Source organism: Mustela nivalis (assembly GCF_964662115.1).
Source record: "Mustela nivalis genome assembly, chromosome: 4".
Classification (NCBI taxonomy): domain Eukaryota; kingdom Metazoa; phylum Chordata; class Mammalia; order Carnivora; family Mustelidae; genus Mustela; species Mustela nivalis.
Window position 1 is genome coordinate 36,221,194 of NC_139023.1, and position 27,934 is coordinate 36,249,127.

The window sequence follows — 27,934 nt, forward strand, 5'->3', positions numbered from 1 at the left end:
TAGCACCACTTGCTTCTTACTAGTCTAAGCCCATCTAATTACCATTAGGGAGGATTTTGAGGAAAAGTTACAATAGTCACGATATAGTGCCAACAAGAAACTGATGCTTCGGAAAGTTGTTTCTTCACACAAACAGGGCTTAGATCCTGTTTTGCCTTTTCTTGGTGCCAGAGAGAAATGTTATGCCTGCCGAGAAGATTCAGAATGGAAGCGTTTGCTGAGCAGACTACCGTGGGAGCACTGTCGCCAGGCACTTTCATTCCAAGGGCGGCTCTCAGCTCACGCACCTGCTGCACATCCTCCTGCCCCGGGGCAGGTGCCAGGCTGCACTCTACCCCGAGAACACTGGGAATGCATCTGCATGGCTGAGTGTGGCCAGGAGGGGCCGCCTCTCAAGTCTGGACCCAGGACATGGAAATCAAGCCTATTTTTACAGAGGTGGCATCACTGAGGTCCAGAGAAGCCAGGTGACTCTCCAAAGTCAGGAGGCTGATGAGCCGCCGCCTCCCCACAGCCCTGGTGGACGCAGAGCCCCCACCCTGCTCACAGCTCTGCTGGGCCCATCTCAGCTTCCAGGACATCCACCCTCCCGGCAGCCCCCGCCTCCCTTTATTTTTTGCCAAGAAAATCCTATAAAAATAAAAGCCAACACTTCTGGAGTGGCTGGTCTGCCACCACACTGAGCACTATGTGCATCCCCTCAACCCTCAAAACAATCTGAGTGGGCACCATTCTTAGCAATTCTAAGCAATTCCAATGTATATATGAAGAAACTGAGGCACAGGCAAAGTCCAGTATTTTGTCCTAGGTCATCGGCTAAGTGAGGGACAGAGTTAGACTCTGAACGAGGTCCATTTCCCTCCACCGACAGCTCTTGAACTCTCCGCTGCCTCCCTTTCCCAGAGAGTCCAGTCGCCCGACCCACAGGTGGCTTCCGTACTACCGTGACTGCAGAGGCGGTGACAGTGCCAAAAAGACAGCTGGCTTCTGCCAGAACGCAATTCAGGTACTCTTCCAGCAAGCTAGCAGGTCAGACAAGCCGGGGAAACAGAGGGGTGGTTTTTTATTGCACTACTTAAATATTGACTCAAAAGAGTGTTTAAGGGGCGCCTGGGTGGCTCAGTGGGTTGAAGCCTCTGCCTTCGGCTCTGGTCATGATCTCAGGGTCCTGGGATCGAGCCCCACGTCGGGCTTTCTGCTCGGCGGGGAGCCTGCTTCCTCCTCTCTCTCTGCCTGCCTCTCTGCCTACTTGTGATCTCTGTCTGTCAAGTAAGTGAGCAAAATCTTTAAAAAAAAAATTTTTTTTAATTAAAAAATTAAAAATAAAAAAAAGAGTGTTTAAATTGATGAGCGAAAGGAGCCATCAGCATTAACCAAAAGCCTCTCCGCAGGTCCCTGACACAATGTCATAAGCATCCTATCAGGACATACGTGTGTTATTTGACGAGACGCTCACATGTGCAGAGCACCCCAGAGCTCGGAGCAAAGTTCGACCAATTGTACAACAACTAACGGCGTAAAAGACCGATTGCACAACAGACTGATTGTACACGTCTAACAATCAGGCCACGGCACAGAAAATTCTCTGTATGGGGGGGCGCAGGTGAAGAGACTCTTTGACGAGTTTTATCCTTGCCCTCAGGACGCCTCACCTCAGAAAGTCCCTCCTGCCCCACCTCAGACAGCAGGGCAGGTTTCTGACCCCTGCCGCCCAGACCCCAGGCCTGGCTCTCCACTCCTTTACAGTGAACCTTCCAGTGGCTTCTCAACACCATCAGGCATTGCTGTCTGGTTTCTGCAGCAGGAAGGTGGCACCCCCACCCCCCATATGAGGCCTAAAGGCTTTACAGGGGGAAAGGGATGCAACAGAGAAAACAGAGAGAACAGAGAACAGCAGAGAAAAAGGTGAACGGAGTCAAGGGCATTCCAAAACTCTAATCCCTCCAGCCCGGTGGTCAGTGAGGCCACCTTCACACTGTTGGTGCAGAAAAGGCACTTATTAAAGGGGCTCTGATGAGCAGTTGCTTGGCCAGAGGCAAACTTACTTAGAAGGCAAAAGGAAAACTCAGCTCAACTTTTTTTTCTTCTTAGTGAACATAAAATTCATTCTACGAATTCCCAAAATGCTCTACCCAACTTTAAAATAAGCAAAATGCTAGACAAGCACTGCTAGGAGTTGCTCAGAGTTCAAATTCAGGCCTGAGCAGAGCTGCTCATCTTACATGTTGGGAGTGTGTGTCCCACTGCCGCGGTTGGGACATATTGTATGTATTTTTTTTTATAAATCCTGGGGCATAACCCAACTAAATCATTTGATGAAGGAAACAGTATTTAAGTCTTTCTTTTTGTGGCCATGTCATTAGTCCTCTCCCCAGTGTATGGAGTTCCTGGACAGAGCCTGACTTCCTATTAGCACTACGCTATGGGCACACACAATGAGCTTTTATAAACCACTTCATTCTACTTATTAGGAACGCATGACAGCAGACAGCAAGGGCCTCAAAGTGTTCATGAAACCAGCCTCTCCCCAACAAAGGACCCATCTCCCCTCCTTAGGACGCCTATAACACTGTGCCCGCTCTACCTAAGAAATGCTTCCCATCAGCCATGCCAAACCCCAAACTTCTAATTGTGCTATCAAGAATGCTTCTACATTAGCAGAGCTTTCTGCTTTGCTTGGATTTTATCAGGTAAAAAGACGAATTAAATAATAACTTCAAAATACAGCAGCAAAATCCCTCCCCTGACTGAACTTTTCAGCTCTCACTTTCGGAAAGCTAAGCCAGACCACAGAAAGATTTATCAAGTAGAAATCTGGAATCCTTCCAGTCCCTGCAGATCACGGTCTGCCTTATCGTCAAGGCCAACGTCGTTGTTGGCTTCTTAACAAGCTCTTAAGGGACATTTCTGTCATCCTTTCCCTTATCTTGACAACCACTAAGGGAAGGTTTAGTGATCTTTTGAGATGAGATCTCTAGGTAAAACTCAACTTTTCTCCTTTCCAGCTTATTTTGTATAAATAATGTCAGCAAACAGTAACAACTAGGGAAGCACAGTTGAAAATATTAATCATTTTGATTCATTTTAAAGAGCACTATAATGCCAGCGAATGAACCTCTGAAACTTAAGGTGGTGATTGTCAGTTTAGCTCATTTAAAAAGGGAAATCAGATACGACTGCACACCCGTTAGGATGGTTATCATTAAAAAGAAGAAGCAGAGAGAAAGTAACGTGTGTTGGCAAGGATGGGTGAAACAGGAACCCTCGTGCACTGCTAACGGGAATGTAAAATGGTGTAGCCACCGTGGAAAATACGACCCTCAAAAGATTTAACACATGATTACCATCTGACCCAGCAATTCCCTTCTGGGTATATTCCCAAAAGAACTGAAAACGGGAACATGAGGAGAGATTATACGCCAACTTAACAGCAACGTCATTCCCAACAGCCAACTGAGAAAACAATTCAAATGTCTGTGGACACAGAACTAGACAATGTGGTTCAGGCACACGAAGGGATACTCATCTGCCTTAAAAGGGAATGCGATTCCTGCTAAGACGTGAAAGGAGATTTATGCTAAATCAGCCAGTCACGAAAGGACAAAAGCTGGATGACTCCACTTGGATGAGGTGCCTGGAAGCCGTCATACTCACACACACAGAAGCAGAGTGGTGGCTGCCAGGGACTGGGGCAGGGGGACTGACTGGGCAGTTACGGTTTAATGACTTTCAGTTCAGAAAGATTAAAAAGCCCCAGCAATGGACAGCAGTGGTGGCCTCAAAACAACGTGAGTGTACTTTATGCCACTGGACTGTCCACTTTTAAAAGGTGAAAATGGTCATTTTTATATGATGTGTACTTTTGCCACAATTATGAAAAAAAGGAAATGAAATCCAAATAATACAGTGTTTTTCTCTACCCAAGTAGAACTTATTGGAAGTGTTCTAGGCACATGCAACATGAGCAAATCTGGAGGGGTTTTGTGGATGTGTGTGTGTGTGTTTTACAATAACATGGGTTGTTTAAATCCTGTGACTCCCCTCAGAATCACAAAGTTTTAGAAATCCTCCTATAAATGGAAAAAAACGAAAACCAAAGAGAGGAGAGGAATGCACCCCTTCAGTGCCAGGCTCCCTCAGAGGATCGTCACGGTGGGTTTACCCTCGTTCTCTTCCCCTCGCCTCTGCCTCCCCTGCAGGCCCAGAAATGGAGCGCCTCTCTTCCCACCTGAGGAAGTTTCCACGGCCCCCCACCCCCAGAAAGGGGTCTCCTCCTTTCCATTCTGACCCACTGGGCCCCTGTGGCCCTGGATCTGCTCGAACCTCCCCAGCTGTGCAAAGTGGGTCCGCTGGCTCTTCCCCCAGCACGGTCTTCCCCAGGGGGCCGCTCTGTGCGCAGGCGACAGGGAGGGCTTTCCCACATGCGCAGACTCCTGGGCTCCCACACTAGTTTTCCCCTCGACCTCACAAGTGTTCGGTGCACTTATCCCTAAAACATAAATCAGCAATCCTCTTTCCTCCCACACGTGAAAGCACCTGGCACAGGGCCTGGCATGCCTTAAGTGCTCAAAAAACAGCAGCTGCCAATGAGTACATTTATGTTTCTCCCTACAGCACATTTCTAGAAACTACAGTCGACTCCCAGTCCCTTTTATTCCTTCCCTGTGACTCAGGTGCAATCTGTCTTCTGCCCCTTCACTCCGTCAACACTGTCCTGGCAGAAATGACCAGTGACCTGGGAACTGAAACACGTGGCGGAGATCCTGCAGCTCTCACCTTACTAGACCTCTTCAAAGCAGCCAACAGGGCCGACCTGACCATTCACGGCCTGGATAAATGCTAGGCGGCTGCATCTGTAGCTTGTTTCTCTGCTCCACGACCCTTAGAGCAGCAATGGGGAAAGGGCAGGAACGCCTCCCTTCAAACGCTGAGCACAAAACACAATAGCTTGGCCATGTACAGAAGACATCCCCCTTATCCTCTGCCATGCTGAAATCCACCAGCGGTCCTGGTAACTAAGGCTACTCACCCTCTATCCGCTCGCAGAGCTTGTGCAGGCCCTGCAGGGGGCAGCCCTCGCACAGCTGGGCAGGCACCTGAGCCGTCCGCTGCACCGCGGCCACGGTGAACGCCTGCTTCAGGGTCAGCATGATTTCATCAACCTGATCAGAGAGAAGACACAGGGAGCCAGCACGTGTAAGACGAGCAGGGCTGAGATTTCAGGACTCTGCAAACACTTTCAGCATTTTAAGATTTGGGGCGCATTATTCGTCACCAACTGACAGATAATAATCGTGATAACCGCTAGGATTAGAGTCTGAGAAACACTACCCAGCAGCTCAAAGCTCGTAAAGAAGGTAGAAACTAAAAACACAAATTCAATACTCATGATAAGAGCCAGCTCCTCTGGGTCAAACCTCCAAAATGACATACTTTAATGCCAGGCCAGAGGGTGAACGTAAGCATGTTCCTCAAAAACGAAAACCGAAGACACATAGCCCAACAAGGCTTGCATGTGTACTAGCTAGTCACTAAACAGTCATGGCGGATAATTAAAGCTAAATAACAACACGTCAATGTAGCTCTACAGTTTGCGAAGGAAAGAAAAATCAGTGAGGCTGACATTGCCCAGAAACATGTTTTCCAGGTAAGACCTGCTCAGTGTCACTTACCAGAGCTTCGTTTGTGCACTGAAACACGTAGCAGACGAAATGAAAGCCTCCACCCCCTGAGGACTCTCGGCAGATAAACCCAAAGTGGTCCACATGTCGGATACCCTGTTGCAGGCGGGGAAGACAGGAAGGCATGGTGAGCAGTATCCAAAAGCCACAAGTGCCAGAAGGCAACAAGACCTAGGCAGCGCGGCCTTCTAGAGCACTCTAAAATGATTTCCCAGATTTTTCTGAAGTACAGGCACACTGAATGTTACCAGAGTTCCAGGTGTGCGACTTGGTGACTCGGCAAGTCTGTGGTCACCCCGAGAGCACCCCATCTCCCACCACACCACGCCCTCACAATCCCGAAGGCTGTCCTCCCAGGGCTGGGACCTTCCATCCCTGCAACTGAACGCGCTCCAGACCGGACCTCGAAGCCGGCACACCTCCACCACTCTCCCTTCTGGCAACTGTCAGTTTGTCAGTTTGTTCTCTGTCTGGGTTTGTTTCTGCTTTTTGCTTTTTTTTTTTTTTTTTTTTTTTTTCATTTGCTTTCCAGATTCCACATGTAAGTGAAATCATGTGGTATGTCTCTTTCTTGAACTTATTTCACTTAGCATAATGCAGTCTAGGTCCATCCATGTGGTCACAAGTGGCAAGACCTCCCTCCTTTCTATGGCTCAGAAATACCCCGTGGGGCATACATACACACCACTTCCTCCTCAGCCGTTCATTTGTGGACACTTGGGCTGATTCTGTATCTGAGCTATTGTCAATAACGCAGCAATAAAAACAGGGATGCACAACTTTTTGATTTAGTACTTTGATACCTCTGGGTAAATAGCCAGTAGCGGAATTACTGGATCGTATGGTGGTTCTATTTTTAAGGTTTTGAGGAACCTCCATGCTGCTCTCCACGGTGGCTGCTTGCATTCCCACCAGCAGTGTACCAAGGGTTCCTTTTCCCCACATCCTTGCCAGGGGTAGCTCACTGTGATCGTGATTTGTATTGCCCTGATGATGAGTGATGTTGAGCATCTTTCCATATGTCTCTTGGCCATCTGTATGACTTCTTTGGAAAAATGTCTATTCTTGTCCTCTGCCCATTTTTTAATTAGATTATTTGGGCTTTGGGGTTGAATTGTATAAGTTCTTTACATATTTTGAACATTCACCCCTCATGAGATATATCATCTGCAAATATCTTTTCTTATTCAGTAAGCTACTTTTTCATTTTGTTGTTGGTTCCCCTCTCTGTGCAGAAGCTTTTTATTTTGTTTTAATCCCAGTAGTTTATTTTGGCTTTTGTTTCTCTTGCCTGAAGAGATATCTGGAAAATTCTGCAACAGCCAATGTTGAAGAGGTTACTGTCTGTGTTTTCTTCAAGGAGTTTTATGGCTTCATGTTTCACACATTTAGGTCTTTTAATCCATTTTTGAGTTTATATCTGTGTATGGTGTAAGCAAGCGGTCCAGTGTCATTCTTTTTCATTCAGCGGACCAGTTTTCCCAGTGCCACTGTTGAAGACACAGTCTTTTCCCCATTATATACTCTTGCCTCCTTTGCATAGACTAATTGACCACACAATCATGCGTTTATTTCTGGGTTTTCTATTCTGTTTCACTGATCTATGTGTCTGCTTTTGTGCCAGTACCATACTGTTTTGATCACTACAATTTTGTAGTATATATTGAAATCTGGGGATATGATACCTCCAGTTTTGTTGTTCTCTGGATTGCTTTCGCTTTTTTGGGTCTTTTGTGGCTCCACACAATTTTCTCAGATATTTTAAGTATCTAAAGACATCTCTCAAATATGAAGATTAACATCGTTCTACTAAAATATTATTGTGATTACCTCCATAATATAAGAACTGAAAACCAGAGTTTGTAATGTTTATTTTAGTACTAAAAGGAAGGGCAGAAAAGTGGACACAGAGAAATGAGAACATTTCCTAGGTATTAAGAATAAAAAATTACTTTGAAAATCAAAAGTAGACAAAAGATTATTGAAGAAAAACAACTATACACACACATGCACACACACACGCAAACACTCACAGACACAAAGGTTAAAAAAAAGGAGACTTAAAACATATTTTTACTCCTACAAGAACAAAGAGGTAAGCACTGAAGTATAGTGGTATGAAGAACGAGTCAAGAATTAGATGCACAAAGAGCAGAGAAGCTTCTAAATGTAAGCTATGAAGGCAAAGACTGTACACCATAGTTTCCTAAGAGCTCTTCAGATCTAATATGTAAATTTTTTGGAGGTTATCAGCTAAGAGGCACCTTGATGCAGATAAGACAGAGCCCATAAATATTAACACATGAGCGTCTCCAGGAAGTACCAGTGTGCAGAGATACGAGTGCCAATAACTTGAAATTCAGGCCATCATGTATACTTGTAGGCTGAACCCTTCAGGAAATAATAAAACTGTTACATGAAAAAGCAAAGTTTAAACATTAACATTTCAATAGACATAGTAGCAAATCGAGATTAAATTCTGTGGGTCATCTCCCTTCCAGTTGAACATTTTCCCAATAAACGGGCAACCACTGACATATCCTGGCATCTCATTCCAAGTTCTTACAAAGCAAGGTAAGCACCTGATGGATGTTCTCTGGGAAGCCGGACTTGGAAAAATTTCTTTTGTAAATGGTTCTCTATTCGACTATAAAAGGAACATTCTTTATTTTCACATTTTGGGAAAAGGATTCAAAAGGCATATTTTTAAAATCAGGAATGTTATAAATCAGGAATGAGACTGTCATTACTGTCATTACATCTTCTTAATTATGAGAAAGCAAGCAAGTAAGAAGACAGAGTTTAAAATATAGACAAACAATAACTTTAAGCGATCTCCTATTTGCTAGGAAAACCCTGAGTACAATTGATACAGTTCACTGTAATTGATTCCCCCAAAAATCTATGAAACACACTTTGAGAGATTATCAGGAAAGAACTCAAGTAGACATTGTATTCTGAGGAAAACATTCTTATAGAGAGTCACTATCTTAAGGAAGAATAATGACTCGTACCCAAAAAGAACTTAAGAATTTTTATAAAGTAGAAATGAGATCTATTTAAAAATATTTGTATGTACGTATGAAGATATATATAAGATGTGTATGCAAACCCACACATATACACCTTGAATTTGTGACTATATAATATTACCACTAATAACTGAAAAAAGAAAGGTCCATCTATTTTTCTCCAGTACATTATTGCTGCTAACAGCGAACTTTTTAATTTCAAAATTATGTGTATATTTTGTCTTAAAATTCAAAGGAGAAATGCCAAGATTGAAAATCAAGTATACCCGGTAGGCATACATCTTATGACCTTTTAGCACTTCTGCTGAATGACAGAATTCATTAAAAATTCAAATGCAAATGAGCCAATAACCCATCTCCATTTACCTGAGAGCAAAAGGATATCTCCTTAAAATTTTTCTCCAGTGCTATTTTTTTGGTGTCAGGACTGATGAGGTAAACTTCAGATTGGCCAATCTTAAAAGACAAAAAAGAAACTAGTTTTTCATGAAAGTCAAATTCAGTTTTATTAAACATTCTCATTCTGTAACCTATGAAAATAAAGAAGAAAAGGGGAAAGCTCCTATAGGATTCTGACTATTTAACTGTAGAGAATCACCTCCAGAGCTTTCGGCTGACCCCACAGCTTTCATGTAGCACAGGACACCCGCTAGTACGTTCACCTACATAAGACAGTAATCTTCTTTGAGATCAGAGAACCAAATATCCAAAAGTTAACAACAAAACCACAGATGCCACATCTCTGCTTTATAAGGAAGTGAGCTTTCTATAAAAGTAAAGCTTCCAGAAAACCAAAGCTCTCCTTTTGAAGCTTCCAAAACACTATTAACTGTTTTACTGAAAAATCTTTTAAAATTATTGTTAAAACAACCTACCATTTGTGGAGTACATAACTGTGTGTTAGGAATTTAAATACTACTTACTTGACTTCTTCAAGTTAGCGCATTAGCATTACAGCCTTGGGTCAGCATAATAAACTCCATTCAGCCCATCCCTCCCTCAGGGCCTCTCACCCACTGCTCCCAGGATACTCCAGCTAGAAGAATATCTAGTTGGTCACAATGAACCTCTGCTCCTTCCTCCACGAAGCCTTCCTGGAAACCCCAGACCACAACTGTAATGAGACAATTACTTGAACACTCAGTTGTCAACACCCCTTGCTGGAATGATGGCTGTCCTGTTCACTGCTGTTATTCCTAGCATGTTGCAAGGGACCCTGAACACAACAGTCACACACTGAGCAGCTTTCACAATGACACCAAGAGTTGTTTTTTTTTAAATATACGTCACAGACTAAAGCATAAGCCTGAGGGCTGACACAGCACCCTTTTCAGGACACGATGAAAAGAGGAAGAAAAAAGCACTATTTACGCACAGACACATCATCTTCATCTTAAACCTGCTTAATCCAACGTGGCTTTCCCCAAAGCGGCAGTTTCCTTACGCGTCGGCCCTCTCGCTACTCTGAGTTAGGCACAAGAACATCACACCCATGGTAATTTTGTTCTCTCTAGAATACCGGTCACAGCATTCTAGAAGGGGGCTGAAGAACAATCAGTTCCCTAGATCCTCAGAGGCCAGCTCACTGCTGGGAAGGCCCCGAGCCCCATCCGCTCAAACCCAGGGGACCCCCAAGGAGGGCAAGCCCAGCCAGGGGAGCCCAGAGCAACCCAGAACCCAGGAACCCAAAGTGCCAAGGACAGCTTCCGTATCCATTCCTCCTCTGGCACTTGGCTCTCAGTGTAGCAAACCGCTCCCAGGAAAAAAGAGAGTAAACAGTTGGCTAAACTATTCTTTCAGTTCGGGTATAAATTTCAAATACCATCTTATCCCCAAATCCAATTATCCTGATTAACCAAGGATAAATGTTTTATAAATTAATAGAAACCGTAAAGAGGAAGTATTTTCCAAAAACCTAAAGATTTTGTTGCGATACACTCCTTGAAATTAATACACATTTTCGAGTGCCCTGTTGCTTCCACTGAAAAGGTCTCTCTCCACTGAGCAGGGAGGGGTGGGGAGGGTAGAGACAAAAACGAGCACAGAAGATGGGTTCTCTCTAGGTTTCCCACGATGAGGGTAAAGGCCTAGGACTAAAGTAAGGATTTCCCCCGAGAAAAGGATTATTCACTATAAAACACACATTCACACATACAAATCCGAAAGCAGTCCGCTAGGAATCGGCGCTCAGGAGAGCAGACGGAACGCGGACCCGCCCCGGGGGGAGCCCGGGCGCCGGGGGCTTTACCGTGAAGAGCATAGTTCGATTTTCCTCCATGTCGGTCGGCTGCACAACATTGTGCCCGCTAATGAGGTGGTTCTCGATGTCGTTCTCCTCGAAGGAGCTGAAGAAACTCCTGCTGCGAAGGCTGCCATCCTGGAACTCCTTGCGGAAGGCCAGCGAGCGCAGCCCGGGCTGGGAGAAGGACTTGCGCATCGGCCCGCGGCCCGGCTCCCCGTCGCCCGCGGGCGGCCCCGGCGGGACCCTCTCCGGGAGGGAAGGGCCTGCGGCGGGACGCGGGCTCTCCCAGCGCGGGGAGCCCACGTCGAACTCGGCTCTGCGGCGGCCGCTGACGTGCTTGAACTTCTCGATGCACTCGTCGATGAGCGCGGGCGGCGCCTTCTTGTGGGCCACGGTCACGCGGCCGCAGAAGAGCACCTCGAACTTCTTGGCAAACGTGTCGTCGAACTCGGACGGGCAGCGCAGCTCCTCCTGGCGGGCGATCTTCCCAGCCTGGCGGATGGAGCTGATGATCTCGGGCACCTGCCGGGAAAGGGAGCGCGTTACCGGAGGCCGCAGGGCACGGCACCCCCACACGGGCCCGCACGGCACCCCCACACGGGACCCCGCGGCACGGAGGGCAAGCAGCCTCCGCCCTGCTCCTCCCCCCCGCCCCCGGCGTGCTCCGGGCCGAAGCAGGAGTCCGCGGGGAAGCCGGGACCACGGACGCCTTCCCACGCGAGGGGAACGCACCGCTTTCACGGCCGGAGAGGAGCAACCGTATTCATCACGCACCCTGACGTGCCAGGGACGATGCCCGAGGAGTCACATGCCCACAGCACTCCTCAGGGCTCAGGGCGAGCCCACGGACACGCAGCCCCGCGGCCAGCCTCGGAGGCAAGCCCGGGTTAGTCCCACCGCAAATCCACAGTCCTGCCCGCAGCCGCTGTCCCCTCCCTAAGAGGACTGTCTCCAGTGTGGCTCACGGAAACCTTAGGCACGTTTTCTAGATTTCATGGCAGGGTGTCTTGGAGAGTCTTCGACGGCAAATGGGCGGGATGAGGATGACAAGTGAAGACTGAAATCTATAAAACACTTCTCCGAATCACATCCTTGTTTTTTCTTCAAGGACCACTGGCACTTTATCACTCAGTTCTCTATCTCCTAATAGTTGACTGGTACTATGGAGCTTCGAGGGAGCAACCAAGATGCATCATTACCATGGCAACACACTGGGGCTTCTTCCCACACAGACTCCAAAGCCTTTGGGGTCCATGCAGAGCCATGATCAAGAGGGTGAACAAAAGGGTCCCATGTGCTATCATCGTCCCTCCTGCCACACCTTCTCATCACCAGCTTCTGACAGGAGCCTTCAAGGCAGCAGCAGACAAGAAGATGAATCTGTGAACGCGGTTACCATCTGTGTGATCCCCTAGAAGAGGTACAGCCATGACACTGAAACAAGATGGCCACGAATTCCATCTTCATAAGGAAGGACCTGATTGTCGTTATGACCTAATACCCAAAGCAATTTTTTTCCCTTTTTTTCTATGTAAGAAAATTCAATTTTAAGGCCCAGAAGCTTGAAGTCTTTAACAACATTATAGAGGAAAGAACAACAACAAAACACCGGTTAACAATTCAGGTCGAAGATCCACATATAGGGGTGCCTGGGTGGCTCAGTGGGTTAACTCCTCTGCCTTTGGCTCAGGTCATGATCTCAGGGTGGGATCGAGCCCCGCTTCCCACTTTCTGCTCAGCAGGGAGCCTGTTTCCCCATCTCTCTCTATGTCTGCCTCTCTGCCTACCTGTGATCTCTCTCTCTCTGTCAAATAAATAAAGTCTTTAAAAAAAATCTACATATACAGTAAAGGGACATGGTTGTAGATTTAAAATGTATGCTTCTATTTTTTAAGACCCAATGACTCAAAATATTTCTCTCTTTGTGATTTTATATCAAGCATGTCTTACAGACAGTATCTCTGCCATAAAGACTATAATATATCCTTCCGAGGTATTTTATCAAAGAGATAAAATACATTTAGGTAAAGTCTGTATTTTAAAAACAGATTACTGAAGCTTATGAGCTAAACAATACTAAATAGGCCCAAATTTCAACATCTGTCCAGCATTATTTGCACTATTTGCTTTTGCTATAGCATACTCTCCTACTACCAAACTACACATCCCATGGCAGCCTGAAAATGGCTAATATACCAGAAGACAGGATGGAGAGAAGAGGGAGGGAGGAAGCCTAGGTTCCATTCACACCTTTGCCAACAAGGCACTATAAGACTTTGGCAAGAACTGCCTCAGTTTCTTAAAAATAAAAAAATATTTTTTAAAAAATCCCATTTTTCAGGTAAAAATTATTTTTGTGAAGTAATGTGAAGTAAAGAATTTTCAAAGAAAAATAACCAATTCATGCAAGTAAAGAGCCTCACCATTTTACTGAGCAAGTCTATGTAATTATTTTATCAGGAGTCGTATGAATCTTCCCTATTATTAAACTTACTCTCCGAACAGGAAAGTCTTACACAGGCTCCTGAGGTTTGTTAAAAGAAGTATCATTTCTATATGCTGAAATCTTCCACTGCATCTGAGGTAATGGTGTCTTTTGTTATATAACCAAAGCACAGAGAAAATGTGTGAAGTCCTGTGAAATTAGGGTGACTCAGTAGCAAATGAAACAGAAGTAAGACACACAGTAGAGAATCTGATTATTTCCCCACTTCCCAAGGTCACAAGAGGCTAAAGGGCACACTACAACCTTGGTCAGGGCTGAGGCTGTGGAAGTTTTTCCAACGGCCCGTCTTTCCTACACACTAACCACAACCTTTAGGAGACGGGCGTTTGTCAAAGCCCTGACACTGGCCCCTGCCCCTCTCCTTGCTCTGGGGAACTGTAACATGGGTGCAAAGGAGACAACAGGGGTTAAAAAGAAATCACTAGGATCCTGACAAGAACATAACCATCTCAGAATATTTGACAGCAAATCACCAAACATAATTTCAGCAATAAACTGTCAACAATGAAAAATCTAATGTTTTAAAATTACCATAAGGAAAACAGTAAACTTTTTCAGTAAAAAATGGACTCCACCTGTGTGTGAGTTTGTAACCATATTGAGAACTATGTTCCCGTTCCCAGAAGAGCCCTGGAGCATGGTTTCTCGAGAAATGAAGGCATGATACCCACTTGTGATGAAACCTGACTTCTCCATTCTTTTAGCTCTGTCCTGGACTCACCTACAGGGTTACCTGTCACAAGAGGGGACGGAGTCATTTACTTCCTTTTATTGCCAAACATTTCTCTAAGTAGCACTAGATGCCAGGAGGTAGGGATCCAGGAGCAGGAGATGGAAACAAGGCAGCCCTACACGGATGGGGAGTGGGGCCCCAAGGGAGGCTTAGAACATTTACAGAACTGAGATGGGGCCTGGGGGAGTCTGGACGAAGACGAAAGTCAAGGGAAGGCTACATGAAAGCTTCCAGAAGAGAGAATGCACAAGATTCGGTGGCTATCTGGATGGGGGCGTCGAGGGCACGGAGGCCAGCCCATGACTCGCAGAGTCATGGAACACAGAAGCAGGTTTGTGCAGATGACACGAGGAGTTTGGCTTTTGTACCTGTTGAGTAAGACCAGGAGGACTTGAAAGTAAGGCATCCAGCGGGCGGCTGGGCCTGGAGTCCACGACAGGAGATGCAGACCTCAATGTCAGCAGCTCCCGTACAAGAGGTGGAAGCTACTTGGGAACAGAAAAGGCAAAGGAAAGGAAGAGGCCAGGATGGGAGCAGGGGCCACGCCAATGTTTGAGACATAAAGAAGCTGGGGAATCTGGAAGGTGGAGGACAGGACGAGGAGGAGCAGGAGGAGGAAGGGGAGCGGTCAAGAATGAGGTCAGAATGCCAGCCAAGGGAGAAAGGCCACTGAGAACCAGCAGCTGCTGGAGTTGGCAGCTCATAGAGATATGTAAAAATAAAGAAAGGGGTGATGCCAACACTAACCCTGAAAATAACCAAACTTAACCGAAAAGTGTCTCAAGGTAAAACTGCAGTTTCTGAGAACATAAACTTCCAAGTTAGAATATTTACTGCAAATACACCGACCCTACTAGGGCAAATACACTGAGGCCAAGGAGTTTATTTCCACTGATACGATCTGGGTACTTTCAACAAAAATCTTTTTTTTAGTGCAGTCACAGCAATAATATCTACGTCATTTCTGATCATAGATAAGCAGACAGAGTAAATCAAAGCTAACTACAGCAAAAACAAGAACCTGAAAAGCATTACACTGGCATAAATTCAGTAAGGGTTTGAGATTTTATCTCCTTTTACATTGGGAATCACAACAAAAAAATGTTAATTAAAATGAATCACCAATTTTTTTAAAAGGCCCTGTTTTGACATAAAATGTATTAAACTGCTCTTTTCTCAACCTGAGTTTATACTAAAGCTCTTTTTTAAAGCAAATCTGCACTGTTTCACAGAAAGTTGCACAAAACTTTCTTTCAAATTCACACACTGAAAAAGCACGGTATATATGCATGTTGTTTCTGCAGGAGACTTAAGTAACTTTTGTTTTAATAAGTCATCAGAAAAATGATACTTAGTGTAAGAGAACTAGAAACATTCATTTCTGTAAATAAAGTCCTTATTTAAACATTTGGGTCAACTTTTTTGGGGGTAAGGATTTAGGGATTCTAAAGGATTAGGAATACACTACAAGTGTAATTTTACTCACAAGGACTGACAGAGGAAAAAGCTTCTAAAACGGTAATTTAGAATGAAAAATAAATTTTACTTTACATTTATTCTTTTGTTTTGCTGCTAACTGGTAACAAAGAAATTTTAAATGAATCTGAAGAAGCCCGGGTTTGTATTTAAAATTCTAGCATTTTTTTTCCTGTTATTTAACAGGAAAACATGCCCAAACTGAAAAAAAAAAAGGCAGACCACACTGTAATTCTGCCCCTTGGATGAAATGTTCCTCATGGCAAAAAGTTAAAACAAGCACTTCTAAGAGAAAATTATTCTGCATAATTATTTTCCAGAAGGAAGAGTTTCATTTTTGTTGGTGAGAAATGGTTTTTGCACCTGTTGGTCAGAAACAAAGTAAACATAAGGAAAGAAAAACAAAATTAAATCAAGTATTGCCTCTACATTACATGTCTTAAATTTAATACAAAACTCTTAAGGCAACATCTTCTTACAAGTGCTCATGACTGAAATTATTTAACGAGACTAAAACACCATCCAGACACGACACACATGTTGTCCAAGAGCGCTGCCGAGTGAAACTGGATTCAACAGAGAGGCGAACACACTTCACCTGATGAGGAAGACAGGATTCTTCTTACCTGAGAGGCTCATAATCTAGAAAATGAGACACTCTACATATGTAAATATGTGATTTCCAGGATAACGAGGCCGATGCTAGAACACAGGAGCAAAGTGACCAACTGTATGCTAGAGAAGGCTGGTCCTGACCACAGGCCTCTCTTCTCTGCCTGCTGGTCCTAGGGTGAGCTAATGCCTCGACTTTACGCTTTCAATTAGCCCAATGGTCAGACTCATGGCCTAGGTCTTCCTAAAAAGAGAGGAGCCGTGCTCATTAGCTGACTAAGGCAGCATCTGGCACCTAAGAAATGCTAATGACCGCTGGCCCCTAACCCAGGCCACCCCCTCATTCACCCCGATCCTTCTATCCTTTGGGTCTTGCTCAAGTAGTGTTCGGCTTCCCTAGTTCTGAAATGGCCAATGGGACAGACTCTTAGCTTTCAAACCCCCTGGAACGAGTCTCTGCAAACACAAAACCCAGTGTCCTACTCCAAAATAACCATTTGAAAGGTTCACTACAACCTTTTGACTCGACCAACACATTCCTATGAAGGTCTGAAACAAAGAGACAAAAATCCAACCTGAGTGACTGAACAGCTGCAGGCGCTAACAGAGCCGTTGGGAGAAGGTGAGCAAGGAAGAGTGAGAGAAGGCAGCTGCTGGAAGACTGTGAAATTGTTCTGTAACTTTCCTAAAACAAAGGTAAAAAGTCAAAACATTTTGATCGGTTAGCACAGATACTGACAGAGATCATGGAATAAATCACTGAATGCTCGACCTGAAAACCTAGGTCCTACACGTCCAGTCCTCTCCAGGGAATGCACTGGTTCTCACCTCAAGTGGGGCTGCAGAAAAACTGCCCCCCCACACCCCCAGCCTGGAAGTAGCAGCCTGTTTGGGGGTGGGGCCCTGGCTTCCACAGTGTTCAGAAGCACTAGGCAGTTCTGATGGGCAGCATCTTTGATATTCCTATCACCTGTCCTTTCTCGTGTCCCAAGGTAAGGAAAGCTCTATCCTTGCCCTGTCCTCCACACCATTGTACCCAAACCCTATTTGATTATTAAGGTCCTAGATAAGCTGTGTGCTTTAGCAGCCCTGAAATACCCCAAATGCCCAAATCCACCGTATGCTGGTCTCAGAGATGGAAGAAACTAACCAAGACAAAAAAGACAAAATCACCACACAGGTATCTGACAAGCTGTTCATACTATATAAGGTAAATTTGGTTTCCAAATAAATTTATCGCATCTCTGAAGTCTCAGCTCATTATACGCACAGGTGCAAATGCCCTACAAGAAATGCTACTGTATAATTCTAATCAAAGTCTACCTCAAAATAATCTCTCAAAGATTAAGAAACACTCATAAATACAATGAACTAGCAGCTGATCCTGGCAATCCCCCGTTTGTGTTATGGTATGGTACGTAATGTTTGCGAAGGGACACTGGGTGCCTTTCCTACAAGGCAGAGGGAACTATAAACGTGTAAATGTACTAGGAAGAAACATTAAACAAAGCACTGGTTCCTTCTCCAGGACACACACCACAATCGGTTATTATAAATGATGCCCTTTTGAAATTTTGCCCCTGAGAGATTATTAATAAAGGAGTATTTGGTCATATAGTGTATACTGGTTACTAAAACAGCAAAATCAGCTAGTCTACTGGGCACCAATACAGTTGTGCTTCTACCTAAAATCACGCAGAGTCGAATACATTGAACTGATTAAAACTGGTTTTCAAGCTCATAAGTGCCCTTGTGTTGTCTTTTCATGTCCAATCAATACCCTTCGATAAAACACTTACAGGAGGTCTGGACCATCTATCGGCAACAGACACAAGTCTTTCCACCCGTTCTCAATTGTGCCTCAAAATCAAAGTCCTTGGGAATCCCAGAGCAGCTGAGTGGTTAAACCCCTCGGGCGGGAGCCCATGCCCGATCAAAAACATGGAGAAGGAGAATAAGCAAGCTATGCCAAGTGCAATGACACGGGTAAGTAAGCGTCATGCCGAGCGGAAACAACACGTAGAACAGAATCACGCAGTAGAATCCCACTTTTGGCAAATTTCAAAAACTGGCAAGACTAAACTATGATGGGGGCACCTGGGTGGCTCAGTGGGTTGAGCCTCTGCTTTCGGCTCAGGTCATGATCTCAGGGTCCTGGGATCGAGCCCCGCATCGGGCTCTCTGCTCAGCGGGGAGCCTGCTTCCCTTCCTCTCTCTCTGCCTGCCTCTCTGCCTACTTGTGACCTCGCTCTGTCAAATAAATAAATAAAATCCTTAAAAAAAAAGACTAAACCATGACGACAGAAGACAGGAGGGCTATGGGAGTGGGCCTGTGGGGCTTCCGGACTGTCCTGTTTCTTCATCTGGTCACTGGCTATAGAAGGTTATTCAAACTTTGAAGTCACTGGATACATGATTTACATATAATTCTGTTTGTAGAACATCAATGAAAATTTTATGAAAAAATAATATTTTCACAAGCATGATAGAATCTGATTGAGAAAAGGGTAAAACACTAGCCCAAAGTTACCAGCTAATTAGCTGAAGAGTCAGGACAGCAGCAGACCTGATGCCAAGACACATCCTCTTTCCATCACACCAAGACTTCATTCTCAATTCAGAAGGACTTCCCAGGCCCTGTGAGGGTCCATGTGTTTTTTTTGGCTTTGGTTCAGGAGTTTCTTGTTGTGGTCTTACCTGGAATCCAGTGCCCTCTCCCCTAATAATTAGTACCAACTAACCCCACTCTCATTCTGATGGTTCAATGGCACAGACAGGCCTCGCCCCAGATGGCAACCCCAAAACAAACAAACCAGCATATTCTATAACCCCATCCCACTGAAGAATTAGTAAAGGGGTGGTCACATAACCCAATCCACACCAGAACCTATGCGTTTTAAGGAATTGGTAGAAAAAAGAAACTTGCTGTGGTTTTAGACCAGTGGTTCTCCAACCTGGGGCAACTCTGCCCACCACCATTCCCCCAGGAGACATCTGGCAATATCTGGAGATATTCTGGTTTGTCACATCTAGAGGGTAAGAGTTGCAACTAGCACCTCATTGGTAGAGGCCAAAGATGCTGCTGCACATCCTACAATGCATGGGAGAGCTTTCCTCAATTATCTTGCCCAAAATGTAGTATTGCCCAGGTTGAGAAATCCTGCTTTTGGACTGAGAATTCCGAGGACAAAAGCCTGGAATTTCTGGTGCTATCACAAATAAAGCCATGCTAAATAGTTCCAGAGGAGGTGAAACCAAGACAGGAGGTTAAAAAATGGAAGAAAGGGGGTGAGAATGATGGTTCTGAGGTTTGAGGACCTGAATCCAGCCATGCCTGAAGTTAACTGGGATTCTTGTGCCAATAAATTTTTGATTGTGCCATTTTACACTGGGTGTGTGTCACTTGCAACTAAGAGTCCTGTTCATACTCTCACTATATAAAACACTTTATGCCAAATTCTATGCCAAACTCTTCTTGAATACAAGGATGTATTCAAGGTTACCCGTTCTTCGGGTAACCTACAATCTAGACAGAGGGGATCAAGAAGTAGACAAATGACCCAACAAAGGAGTGGAAGTCCTAAGAAGGGTAAAAAGATAGAGAAACACAAAATCTCAGTATGGAGTGCATTTCAAATAAACTATCAAGAGCAAATAGGAATGGGGAGCCTGGGTGCCTCAGTGGGTTAAGCCTCTACCTTCAGCTCAGCTCAAGATCTCAGCCTCCTGGAATCAAACTCCCACATTTGCTCAGTGGGGAGCCTGCTTCCCCCTCTCTCTCTGCCTGTCTCTCTGCCTACTTGTGATCTCTGTCAAATAAATAAATAAAATCTTTTTAAAATTAAAAAAAAAAATTTTTTAAAGAACAAATAGAAAGATTTAAATATTTACCAAACTTTGCCCTTAGAATAAAACCAGCTGGGCGCCTGGGTGGCTCAGTGGGTTAAGCCTCTGCCTTTGGCTCAGGTCATGATCTCAGGGTCCTGGGATCAAGGCCCGCATCAGGCTCTCTGCTCAGCGGGGAGCCTGTTTCCTCCTCTCTCTCTCTCTGCCTGCCTCTCTGCCTACTTGTGATCTCTCTCTCTCTGTCAAATAAATAAATAAAATCTTTGGAAAAAAATTAAAACCAGCCACCAAAGACCCTTAGGGAGTCCAACTGACTCTATTTCTTCCCTATTAAAAAGGGGAATATATAAAATTTTAGATCATCTCAAAAAAATGTTCAGAAAGTTAAAGTAAATTTCAAGTTTGAGTGACTTAAGCATTATTTCCATGCCAGGACTATAATCACATAGAATATACAAAAGAACTAAGAAACAGGACCCCCAAAACGTGGGTAATCTACAAAGTATCCACACACTGCCTTACACACAGGTCTAAAGGAGCCGCTCAAAGATGCTCCTGCTCCTCTCAAAAGTTAACTTTCTTCCCGTTGCACCAGGGTCCACTCGTACAGCTGGAGTGGGGCCAGTCCTCCGTGACTGGGGCCGAGGGGGTAGCATATGGTCCTGCCCTTGCCACAGGGCTCCACAGTCCTCCTTTGCTGACCTGTGAGCAGAATCCACCCCAAGGGAAAAGACAGCAAAGGAATTTCCTAGTTTCCACCACATCTTCAAGGGTAGGACTTAGGTACAAGGCTTACTGCCCCCTAAGAAACCAAACAGATCAAGGAGAGCTTCCCTTGGCCAAGGGCAGGGTTCAGAGCCACAGCAAGGAGCCAGCCCCCAGGTGGCTGCACTCGCACTCAAAACCTCAGCAGCTTAGCGTTGGGCTGGGAACAGCATCGCACGTGCAGCACATAAACATGCCTGTCCCTAAACCACGAGGCCCAGTCTTCCTAACCAAATCAGAAGCTTCTCTGCACAATGTGCAACCCCTGAGGCTCCCAGTCAGCTAGCCCCAGACAGCACCTTCCGATCGGACTTCATGTACTTAAAACACATTGAATGGAACCAGTTTATCAGAACTGAAGCTAAATACTGGAAAATGTAGGCTTTGCTCTCCAATTTTTCCCCTCCCCACCCCCTTGTTTTAACAGGAAAATAAAGCTATGCTTTTCCCCTCTGCGATGCCCTCCTCTTCAATTTGTGTACTCTGCACCCCTGCCCCCAATCCCCAGGGGTCCTGGCTCCCAGTCAGCGCCAGCCACAGTGCCTCTGGGGCAACCAGGCGGACATCTCCGGGTTGAGCAGAGACGTCAAGATGTTGCAGGCAGGTTCCTATGGAGAAGAGACAGAGAGGAGGGACCCCTTGCCTCCGCCTCTCACCTTGCTGGGACCATGCAAAACCACTTAAGACAGTGTTCTTAATAAACACAGCAGCAGGATGCCTTCTTCAGTCCTCTTTATTTCTAGGAAGTTTAATACCCATTCATGTAACAGAAAAATACAGAAACCTATAAAGTTGTTCATATTATCCTAAGCCCAAAAAAGCCACAGTTAACAGTTCGGTTTTCCTGGCATGTGGTTCTTTGATTATGCTAAATGCTAATTTCCTCTACCAAAAAAAAAAAAAAAAAAGCGTGTGTCGGTGATCAGCATTCTACAGCTACCTTTTATCATCACAAGCACACTGCAGTGGCCTATTGCCCCCTAGAGAGCCATCTCTGTCCTGATAACCACAGCATCAGTTCCAGTCACTGAAACACGGTACACCCAGGAATGCAAATAATAATAATAATAATAATAATAATGATAATAAAAACCTACTCGGGATCCACTTCCAAAAAACCTAGCGCAGCTGTCATGAACTCTGCCCAGCACACTGTCTCAGCAGCCAGGCGATGAGTATACCATTCTTTGCATAAACTGCCTGCACCCCAGGGCACCTGAATGGCTCAGTCAATTAAGCATTCGACCCGGTTTCGGTTCAGGTTGTCATCTCAGGATCCTGGGATCGAGCCCCGCTCTCAACATAGAGTCTACTTGAGATTCTTTCTCTCCTCCTTCTACCCTCTCATGTGCTCTCTCTCTCTCTCTCTCTAAAATAAATGAAATCTTAAAACAAAACAAAACAAAAAACTGCCTGGACCCCTAGTTGTTGTTTTCGAGTAATATGGTATTTGTGTGCATGTTATGGGAGGGAATGGGGGAAAGGTGGAAACTAAGAGAATGAACCAGTGTTGCCTCCTGGATGGGAGAGAAGCTTTCCAATCCGGGGAATGGGCTTCTAGGAGCAGACACGGAAACAGAATAACCTCTAGGAAGACAGAGATAAGCTCTCAGTCCTGTAGGTCACATCTCGGAGGAGAAAGTTAGCCCCAACTCCTACACCTTCGCAGCTGGGAACCTCCTACACAGACACATCCTCAGGGTGGTTCTGTAGCTGGAAATGCAGACACAGGCTCCAGCTTCTGCAGTTTCACGTGCAAGCCTGGGCAGGTCACCCAATTCCTAGAACCTCAGTCTCCTCTTCTATCAAAATGGGATATTACCAGCGACCTTGGAGGCTTGGAGGATAAAACATGAAAACTGTTAGTATCAAGCCTTGCACGTATTCACTCCCAATAACTGCTAGCTGTTCCCTCCGTGTTACACAGTAAGAAAAGATCAACTTACAGAGTAAGAAAAGATCGACTCCCTATGAAAGTGACAGTACCTGAGGAGCCCAAGGCATGTGAAGCAGCCCTGGGGTCTCAGGCCCCAGGTGCACAGCAAGAGAAGCCCAGGACCACTGAACCACCAGACACCTGAGCAAACACACCACGTTGGAAAGGAATCATCTAGACCTTGCTGCCCCACAGGAAGCCGGGCAGACAAACTGCCCAGTGGAGCCCTTCCCAAATTCCTTACCCACAAGACCACATATATAATAAATGCTTGTTTTAAGCCATTAAAAAATTTGTTTAACTGAAGTTACAATACCTAAAGGCAATGGGCTAGCTATTATTCCAGCTCCTCTACAGTACAGAACAGACAAAAATATAGTCTTTACCAGCCAGCAACTGATAATGCCAGTCAGATCGAGAATCTGACCATCTTCCCAAACATCCAGCAGGCAACAGAGCTCTCCCCTACCTCAGCCCACCCCCAGCCTTCTAGCAATCCCAAACATGTAACAGCAGGAATGCTCTGATCAAAATGGAGCTGAAAGGGCAGAGCATTGCCTTCCCCTCTTCCGGCCAGCCCTGAAGTAGCACAATGACCCACAGAAACAGTGTGGAAACGACGACCTAAGAAATACACAGGTCAGTAGGTGGCAAGCAGTTTTTCTAGCCTGAGGAACAGCTCTACAAACCTCACAGCATAAAATACCTGAACACCCGAAGTCTGCTCTGAGAGAGAATTACTGTCTATGTGTTCACTGATATAGCCCCAAGGGCCTACACACCCAAGGGTGTGCCTGGCACACCGCAAGTACTCGATAAATTTGCTCTATGTGTGACTCAAAATAAAAATATAGTGGGGCACCTGGGTGGCTCAGTTGGTTGAGCATCTGACTCTTGGTTTTGGCTGAGGTCATGATCTCAGGGTCTTGTGATCTCAGGTCTTGTGACACTCAGCAAGGAGTCTGCTTGAGAGTCTCTCTACCTCTCCCTCCCCTGGTACCTCCCCAACCCATGCATGCGCACATTCGCTCTCAAATAAATAAAATCTTGAAAAAAAAAAAAATCAGTGACTTCAAGGTTTTTGAGTGATGACAAATATCTCAAGGAGAACTTAGACGAGAGCCATGATTAATCTGTAACATCTCCAATGCAACGTATGAGCTTATGTAAACAACAAGTATTTGGGGGCACCTGGGTGGCTCAGTCATTAAGCCTCTGCCTTGGGCTCAGGTCAAGATCCCAGGGTCCTGGGATCGAAGCCTGCATCAGGCTCTCTGTTCAGCAGGAAGCCAAGCTATGCTTCCTCTCTTGCTGTCTCTGTCTGTCAAATAAATAAGTAAAATCTTAAAAAACAAAGACAAAAACAAAAAAACACAAGTATTTGCAGAAGAACAAATGCTGTAAAAATAGTAAACCAGAAATAGAGGGACTAAATCCTTTTGGATTATAAGATTTTTCTAGACAGCTGAAGGTTGACCCCTTTAAACGCCCAAGCTATTTTTATTTTCACCGTTTTTAGGATGGGAATCACTTAGTGCATTTTATGTAAGGACTAAGAGAACGAAATCTAACCCTTCCTTCCTTGCTGCACATGTGTATTACAAGGACCAACAGAGCGAGTGAGGATGTGCTGAGCTGGGTGCCGCTGTGGGCTGGAACAGCAGGCAAGACTATGGGAATAACGGGTGTCTTGGGTGAGAGCCAGCATCTCAGCTTTTCATTACATATCCCACATTCCTACCAATCCTCCCCAAGCAAATGGCAAAGGTTCCGAAACTTGTGTCCCAGACAGGCAGAGTGACAGCACAGTGAAACCTACGGACTCTTCTCAGAGTGAAGTTTTTAAATATATAGAACACAAAAAAATACAAAAGAACTTAATTATACTAAAAGGGAATTATCTGAATAATTATGACATAGTAGGCGTGTTTTATTACCAGATTTGACAAAATCTAGAGGCAAGTCAAATGAATGCCGTAGTTCAAAGTAATGATGAGCAAACACAGTATTTTTTAGAAATGTGTAGCTCCTGTAGGGGCCCCTGGGGGGGCTCAATCAGTTAAGTATCTGATTCTTGGTTTTGGCGCAGGTCATTATCTCAGAGTCATAACATAGAGCCCCACATCAGGCTCCACACTCCGCAGGGAGTCTGCTTGAGGATTCTCTCCCTCCACCCCTCCACCCATTTGCACGTGCACACCACGTGTACTCTCTTTCTCAAATAAACAAAGAAACGTTTTTTAGAGATTTTATTTATTTGAGAGAGAGAGAGCAAGTGGGAGAGACAGAGCATCAAATCCAATGCTACTGGATTTGATGACTGCATTCACAATCGAAGGAAATGTTAAATTTTAGTTAGAAGTTAATAAAAATAAAGATGTAATTTTCTTTCCTAGTTCATGGACCACCCCATCTTCCATCCCAGATCCCCTGTTAAGGACCCACGGACTGAAGGAAGCCCAGGGGGGGCAAGGGAAACCAGGTACATACAACTAACTCAAAGATCACCAGGCATCTCTCTCGGGGCCACACAGTGTACATATTGTGCAATGAATAATGCAACAAAGCCATCACACCATGCCAATGCAAACATAAACCCAACTGAAAATGGGTTTATAACCCATTTTCATTTCAATGTAAACCCAACTAAAATGGGTTTATAACCCATTTCTGGTTTATAACCAGAAACTACAGCCATCAAAATCTACAAAGAGAAATTAAAATGGAATGATGCCATCAGAATGGAGAATGAATTCCAACTGATTAAAACTCAAGTGTCCATTAGTTAGAGTTATGGAATTAATTTCTACATAATGCAAATTCTTCATCAATATAAAAACATTACAACTCCTTCCAAGTGTTACCAAGACTCAGTTTAAGTCTGATGTGATTTACTGCCCAGCTAGTCCTTGAATATGACAATTTAGTCTAATAAACAGATGGAAAGTTATTTTCTACTATAAACTTTATATTATCCTTGCCAATGGGAGAAGAGGAAAAACACAAAATAAATACCTTTGAATCCTCATTTCAGGAAACTTATTTGGGTTGCAGCTCACATTTGACAACCGCAGGCTGGCAGAGTAGCCTTTATTCTAGAATGTCCTTCCATCAACTCTCCACTACCATCTGCCCATTCTTCCAGATCCAGTTCAAACGTCTCATCTGTTCCATTCCCCAGGATCCCATGGAACCTGGCCCCTGCTGTCACACAGGTCAACACACTGAGTCTGTCTTCCACACCATACTTTGGGTAAAGGTGGAATAGTGTCTAATTAATTGTGTGGACCACGCAGACCTTGTCAGGGCACTGACTTAACACACTACTTCAATGTGAGAGGGAAATAAATGGCAATTTTCTATTTCTCCACTTTAATGTTCAAAGTGGATATTGTAATACTAATTAACCTCAATTTAAACATATTTAGTTGAAGGTACACCAAAGTGCTATAGGTAAACTCTAAATTGAAATGAAAGAAACAATAAAAGTGCTTTCTTTTCTAACCTTACCTAAAATCAGGTAGAGAAATCAGGTCTCTACCCCATTATTTCATATAATCATATGTACACTGTCGGGAGGAAAAGCCAAACTTTGGACACCTTCACTTGCCTCAAGTTCAAGTTCACACGGCATCTCAGGACCTACCGCCACTCACAGGCACTAACTATGAGAGGCACTGTGCTTCACACACATGATCTCCCTGACTCTTCCCCTCAAGCCTCTGAGAAAAACGTTTCCATTTTAGAGAAATGCAGACCCTTCTGGATTGGGATCTGCACAGGGCGCCAGGACTGTACCTGAATGTGGCACTACCAGGATTGGGGACTGAGACAGGACACTAGTTGGGAAACAAGGCAAGGGAAGCCCTAGGACCAACAGCAGCCTTGCTCACCAGGTGAAAAGAGCAGAGGTACCCACTGTTGGGGAGAAGGCAGCAGGGAGAAGAGGCCTGGCCCCCAGCCTGCCCAGGCTGCCTACAGGCCCCCACGTGGGACAGATGGGTCTGGGCCCATGTGCCTTCCAGCAGACCACAAGGCTGGAGGGGAGGACGATGCTGAGGGAGTCACTCAGGGTCTGCCCAGTCTTCACACCCAGACCACAAGATGAGTGATGAAGGACCCGGGAGGGAGAGGCACTGGCCTCCTTCCTGGCCTCTGCTTGGGGCAGTGGTGGTGCACTCATGTGCAGAGAAGGGGGGAAATCAACCACAACCAGAAGGTAACATGACCATGAAACCAACCGGATGGGAGAGCCAGCATGTTAGCAGATCCATCCACCCATCCACCCACAGGAACAAAAACCTCCAGAAACCTGAGCACAGATCACAATCTAGTATTTATTCACAAGTTCTCACTCTCTTTAAGGCCCCTTCCTTGTCCAACCAGCACTGGAAACGGTGAGGACGGAGAAGCCTGAGTGTGCCATGGCTCGGCTGGGGTCCCCCCTGGCTGACCCTCCTGTCCCCTGGGCATTCTGGCTACAAGTTTCAACAGACTGAAACACATGCAGCGTGTGTTCAAGAGAGGCTCTCTCTTCTACTTCTTCTCAGGCAAAGACATACAATGTGAAAAGATCTGGAGAGGCTGCCCGTGGTAGTCTCCGGGTAGCAGGAATGGGGTGATTTGCTATCTTTTGTTATCAATAGGCTCTTTTGTTCTAATTTTCATGTATCGCTTTTGTAATCTTGAAGATTATTTTTCATTTTTTAAAAATACATTTTTTAAAACTTTAAGAAATTTTAGAGATGGGGTACCTGGGTGGCTCAGTGGGTTAAGCCTCTGCCTTCGGCTCGGGTCATGATCTCGGGGTTCTGGGATCGAGTCCCGCATTGGGCTCTCTGCTCGGCGGGGAGCCTGCTTCTTCCTCTCTCTCTGCCTGCCTGTCTGCCTACTTGTGATTTCTGTCTGTCAAATAAATAAATAAAATCTTTAAAAAAAAAAAAAAAGAAAGAAATTTTAGAGATTATGGTATATTGTTATTGGATGAGGCCTTCCAGGAACAAAATTATATGGAGAGTGGAGAGGAAAAAAATCATCATTGTAAATACATGAGGACAAATTATTTCAACAGTATAAGTGAATTGGCATATATTTCTAGGTGGCCC

At 45.0% G+C, this 27,934-nt stretch overlaps 1 protein-coding gene across 8 annotated transcripts in view; it reads right to left on the reverse strand.

The window, feature by feature from the left end:
• The window catches only part of TBC1D1 (TBC1 domain family member 1), a 227,663-nt gene that overhangs the window by 107,330 nt on the left and 92,399 nt on the right, over nucleotides 1–27,934 (reverse strand). For 7 of the 8 annotated variants that reach the window (XR_014311231.1, XM_082728917.1, XM_082728916.1 and 4 more), the window contains 4 exons: nucleotides 10,962–11,477; nucleotides 9,080–9,169; nucleotides 5,673–5,777; nucleotides 5,030–5,162 (listed from right to left, as the gene is read on the reverse strand). Coding sequence is in view for 7 of the 8 variants with exons in the window: in XM_082728917.1 (XP_082585043.1) it covers nucleotides 5,030–5,162; nucleotides 5,673–5,777; nucleotides 9,080–9,169; nucleotides 10,962–11,477 (844 nt within the window). In the remaining variant the exon portion in view is untranslated. Of the gene's footprint in view, nucleotides 1–5,029; nucleotides 5,163–5,672; nucleotides 5,778–9,079; nucleotides 9,170–10,961; nucleotides 11,478–16,857; nucleotides 16,963–27,934 lie in introns of those variants that run through there. The other variant, XM_082728921.1, reaches the window with a different exon arrangement.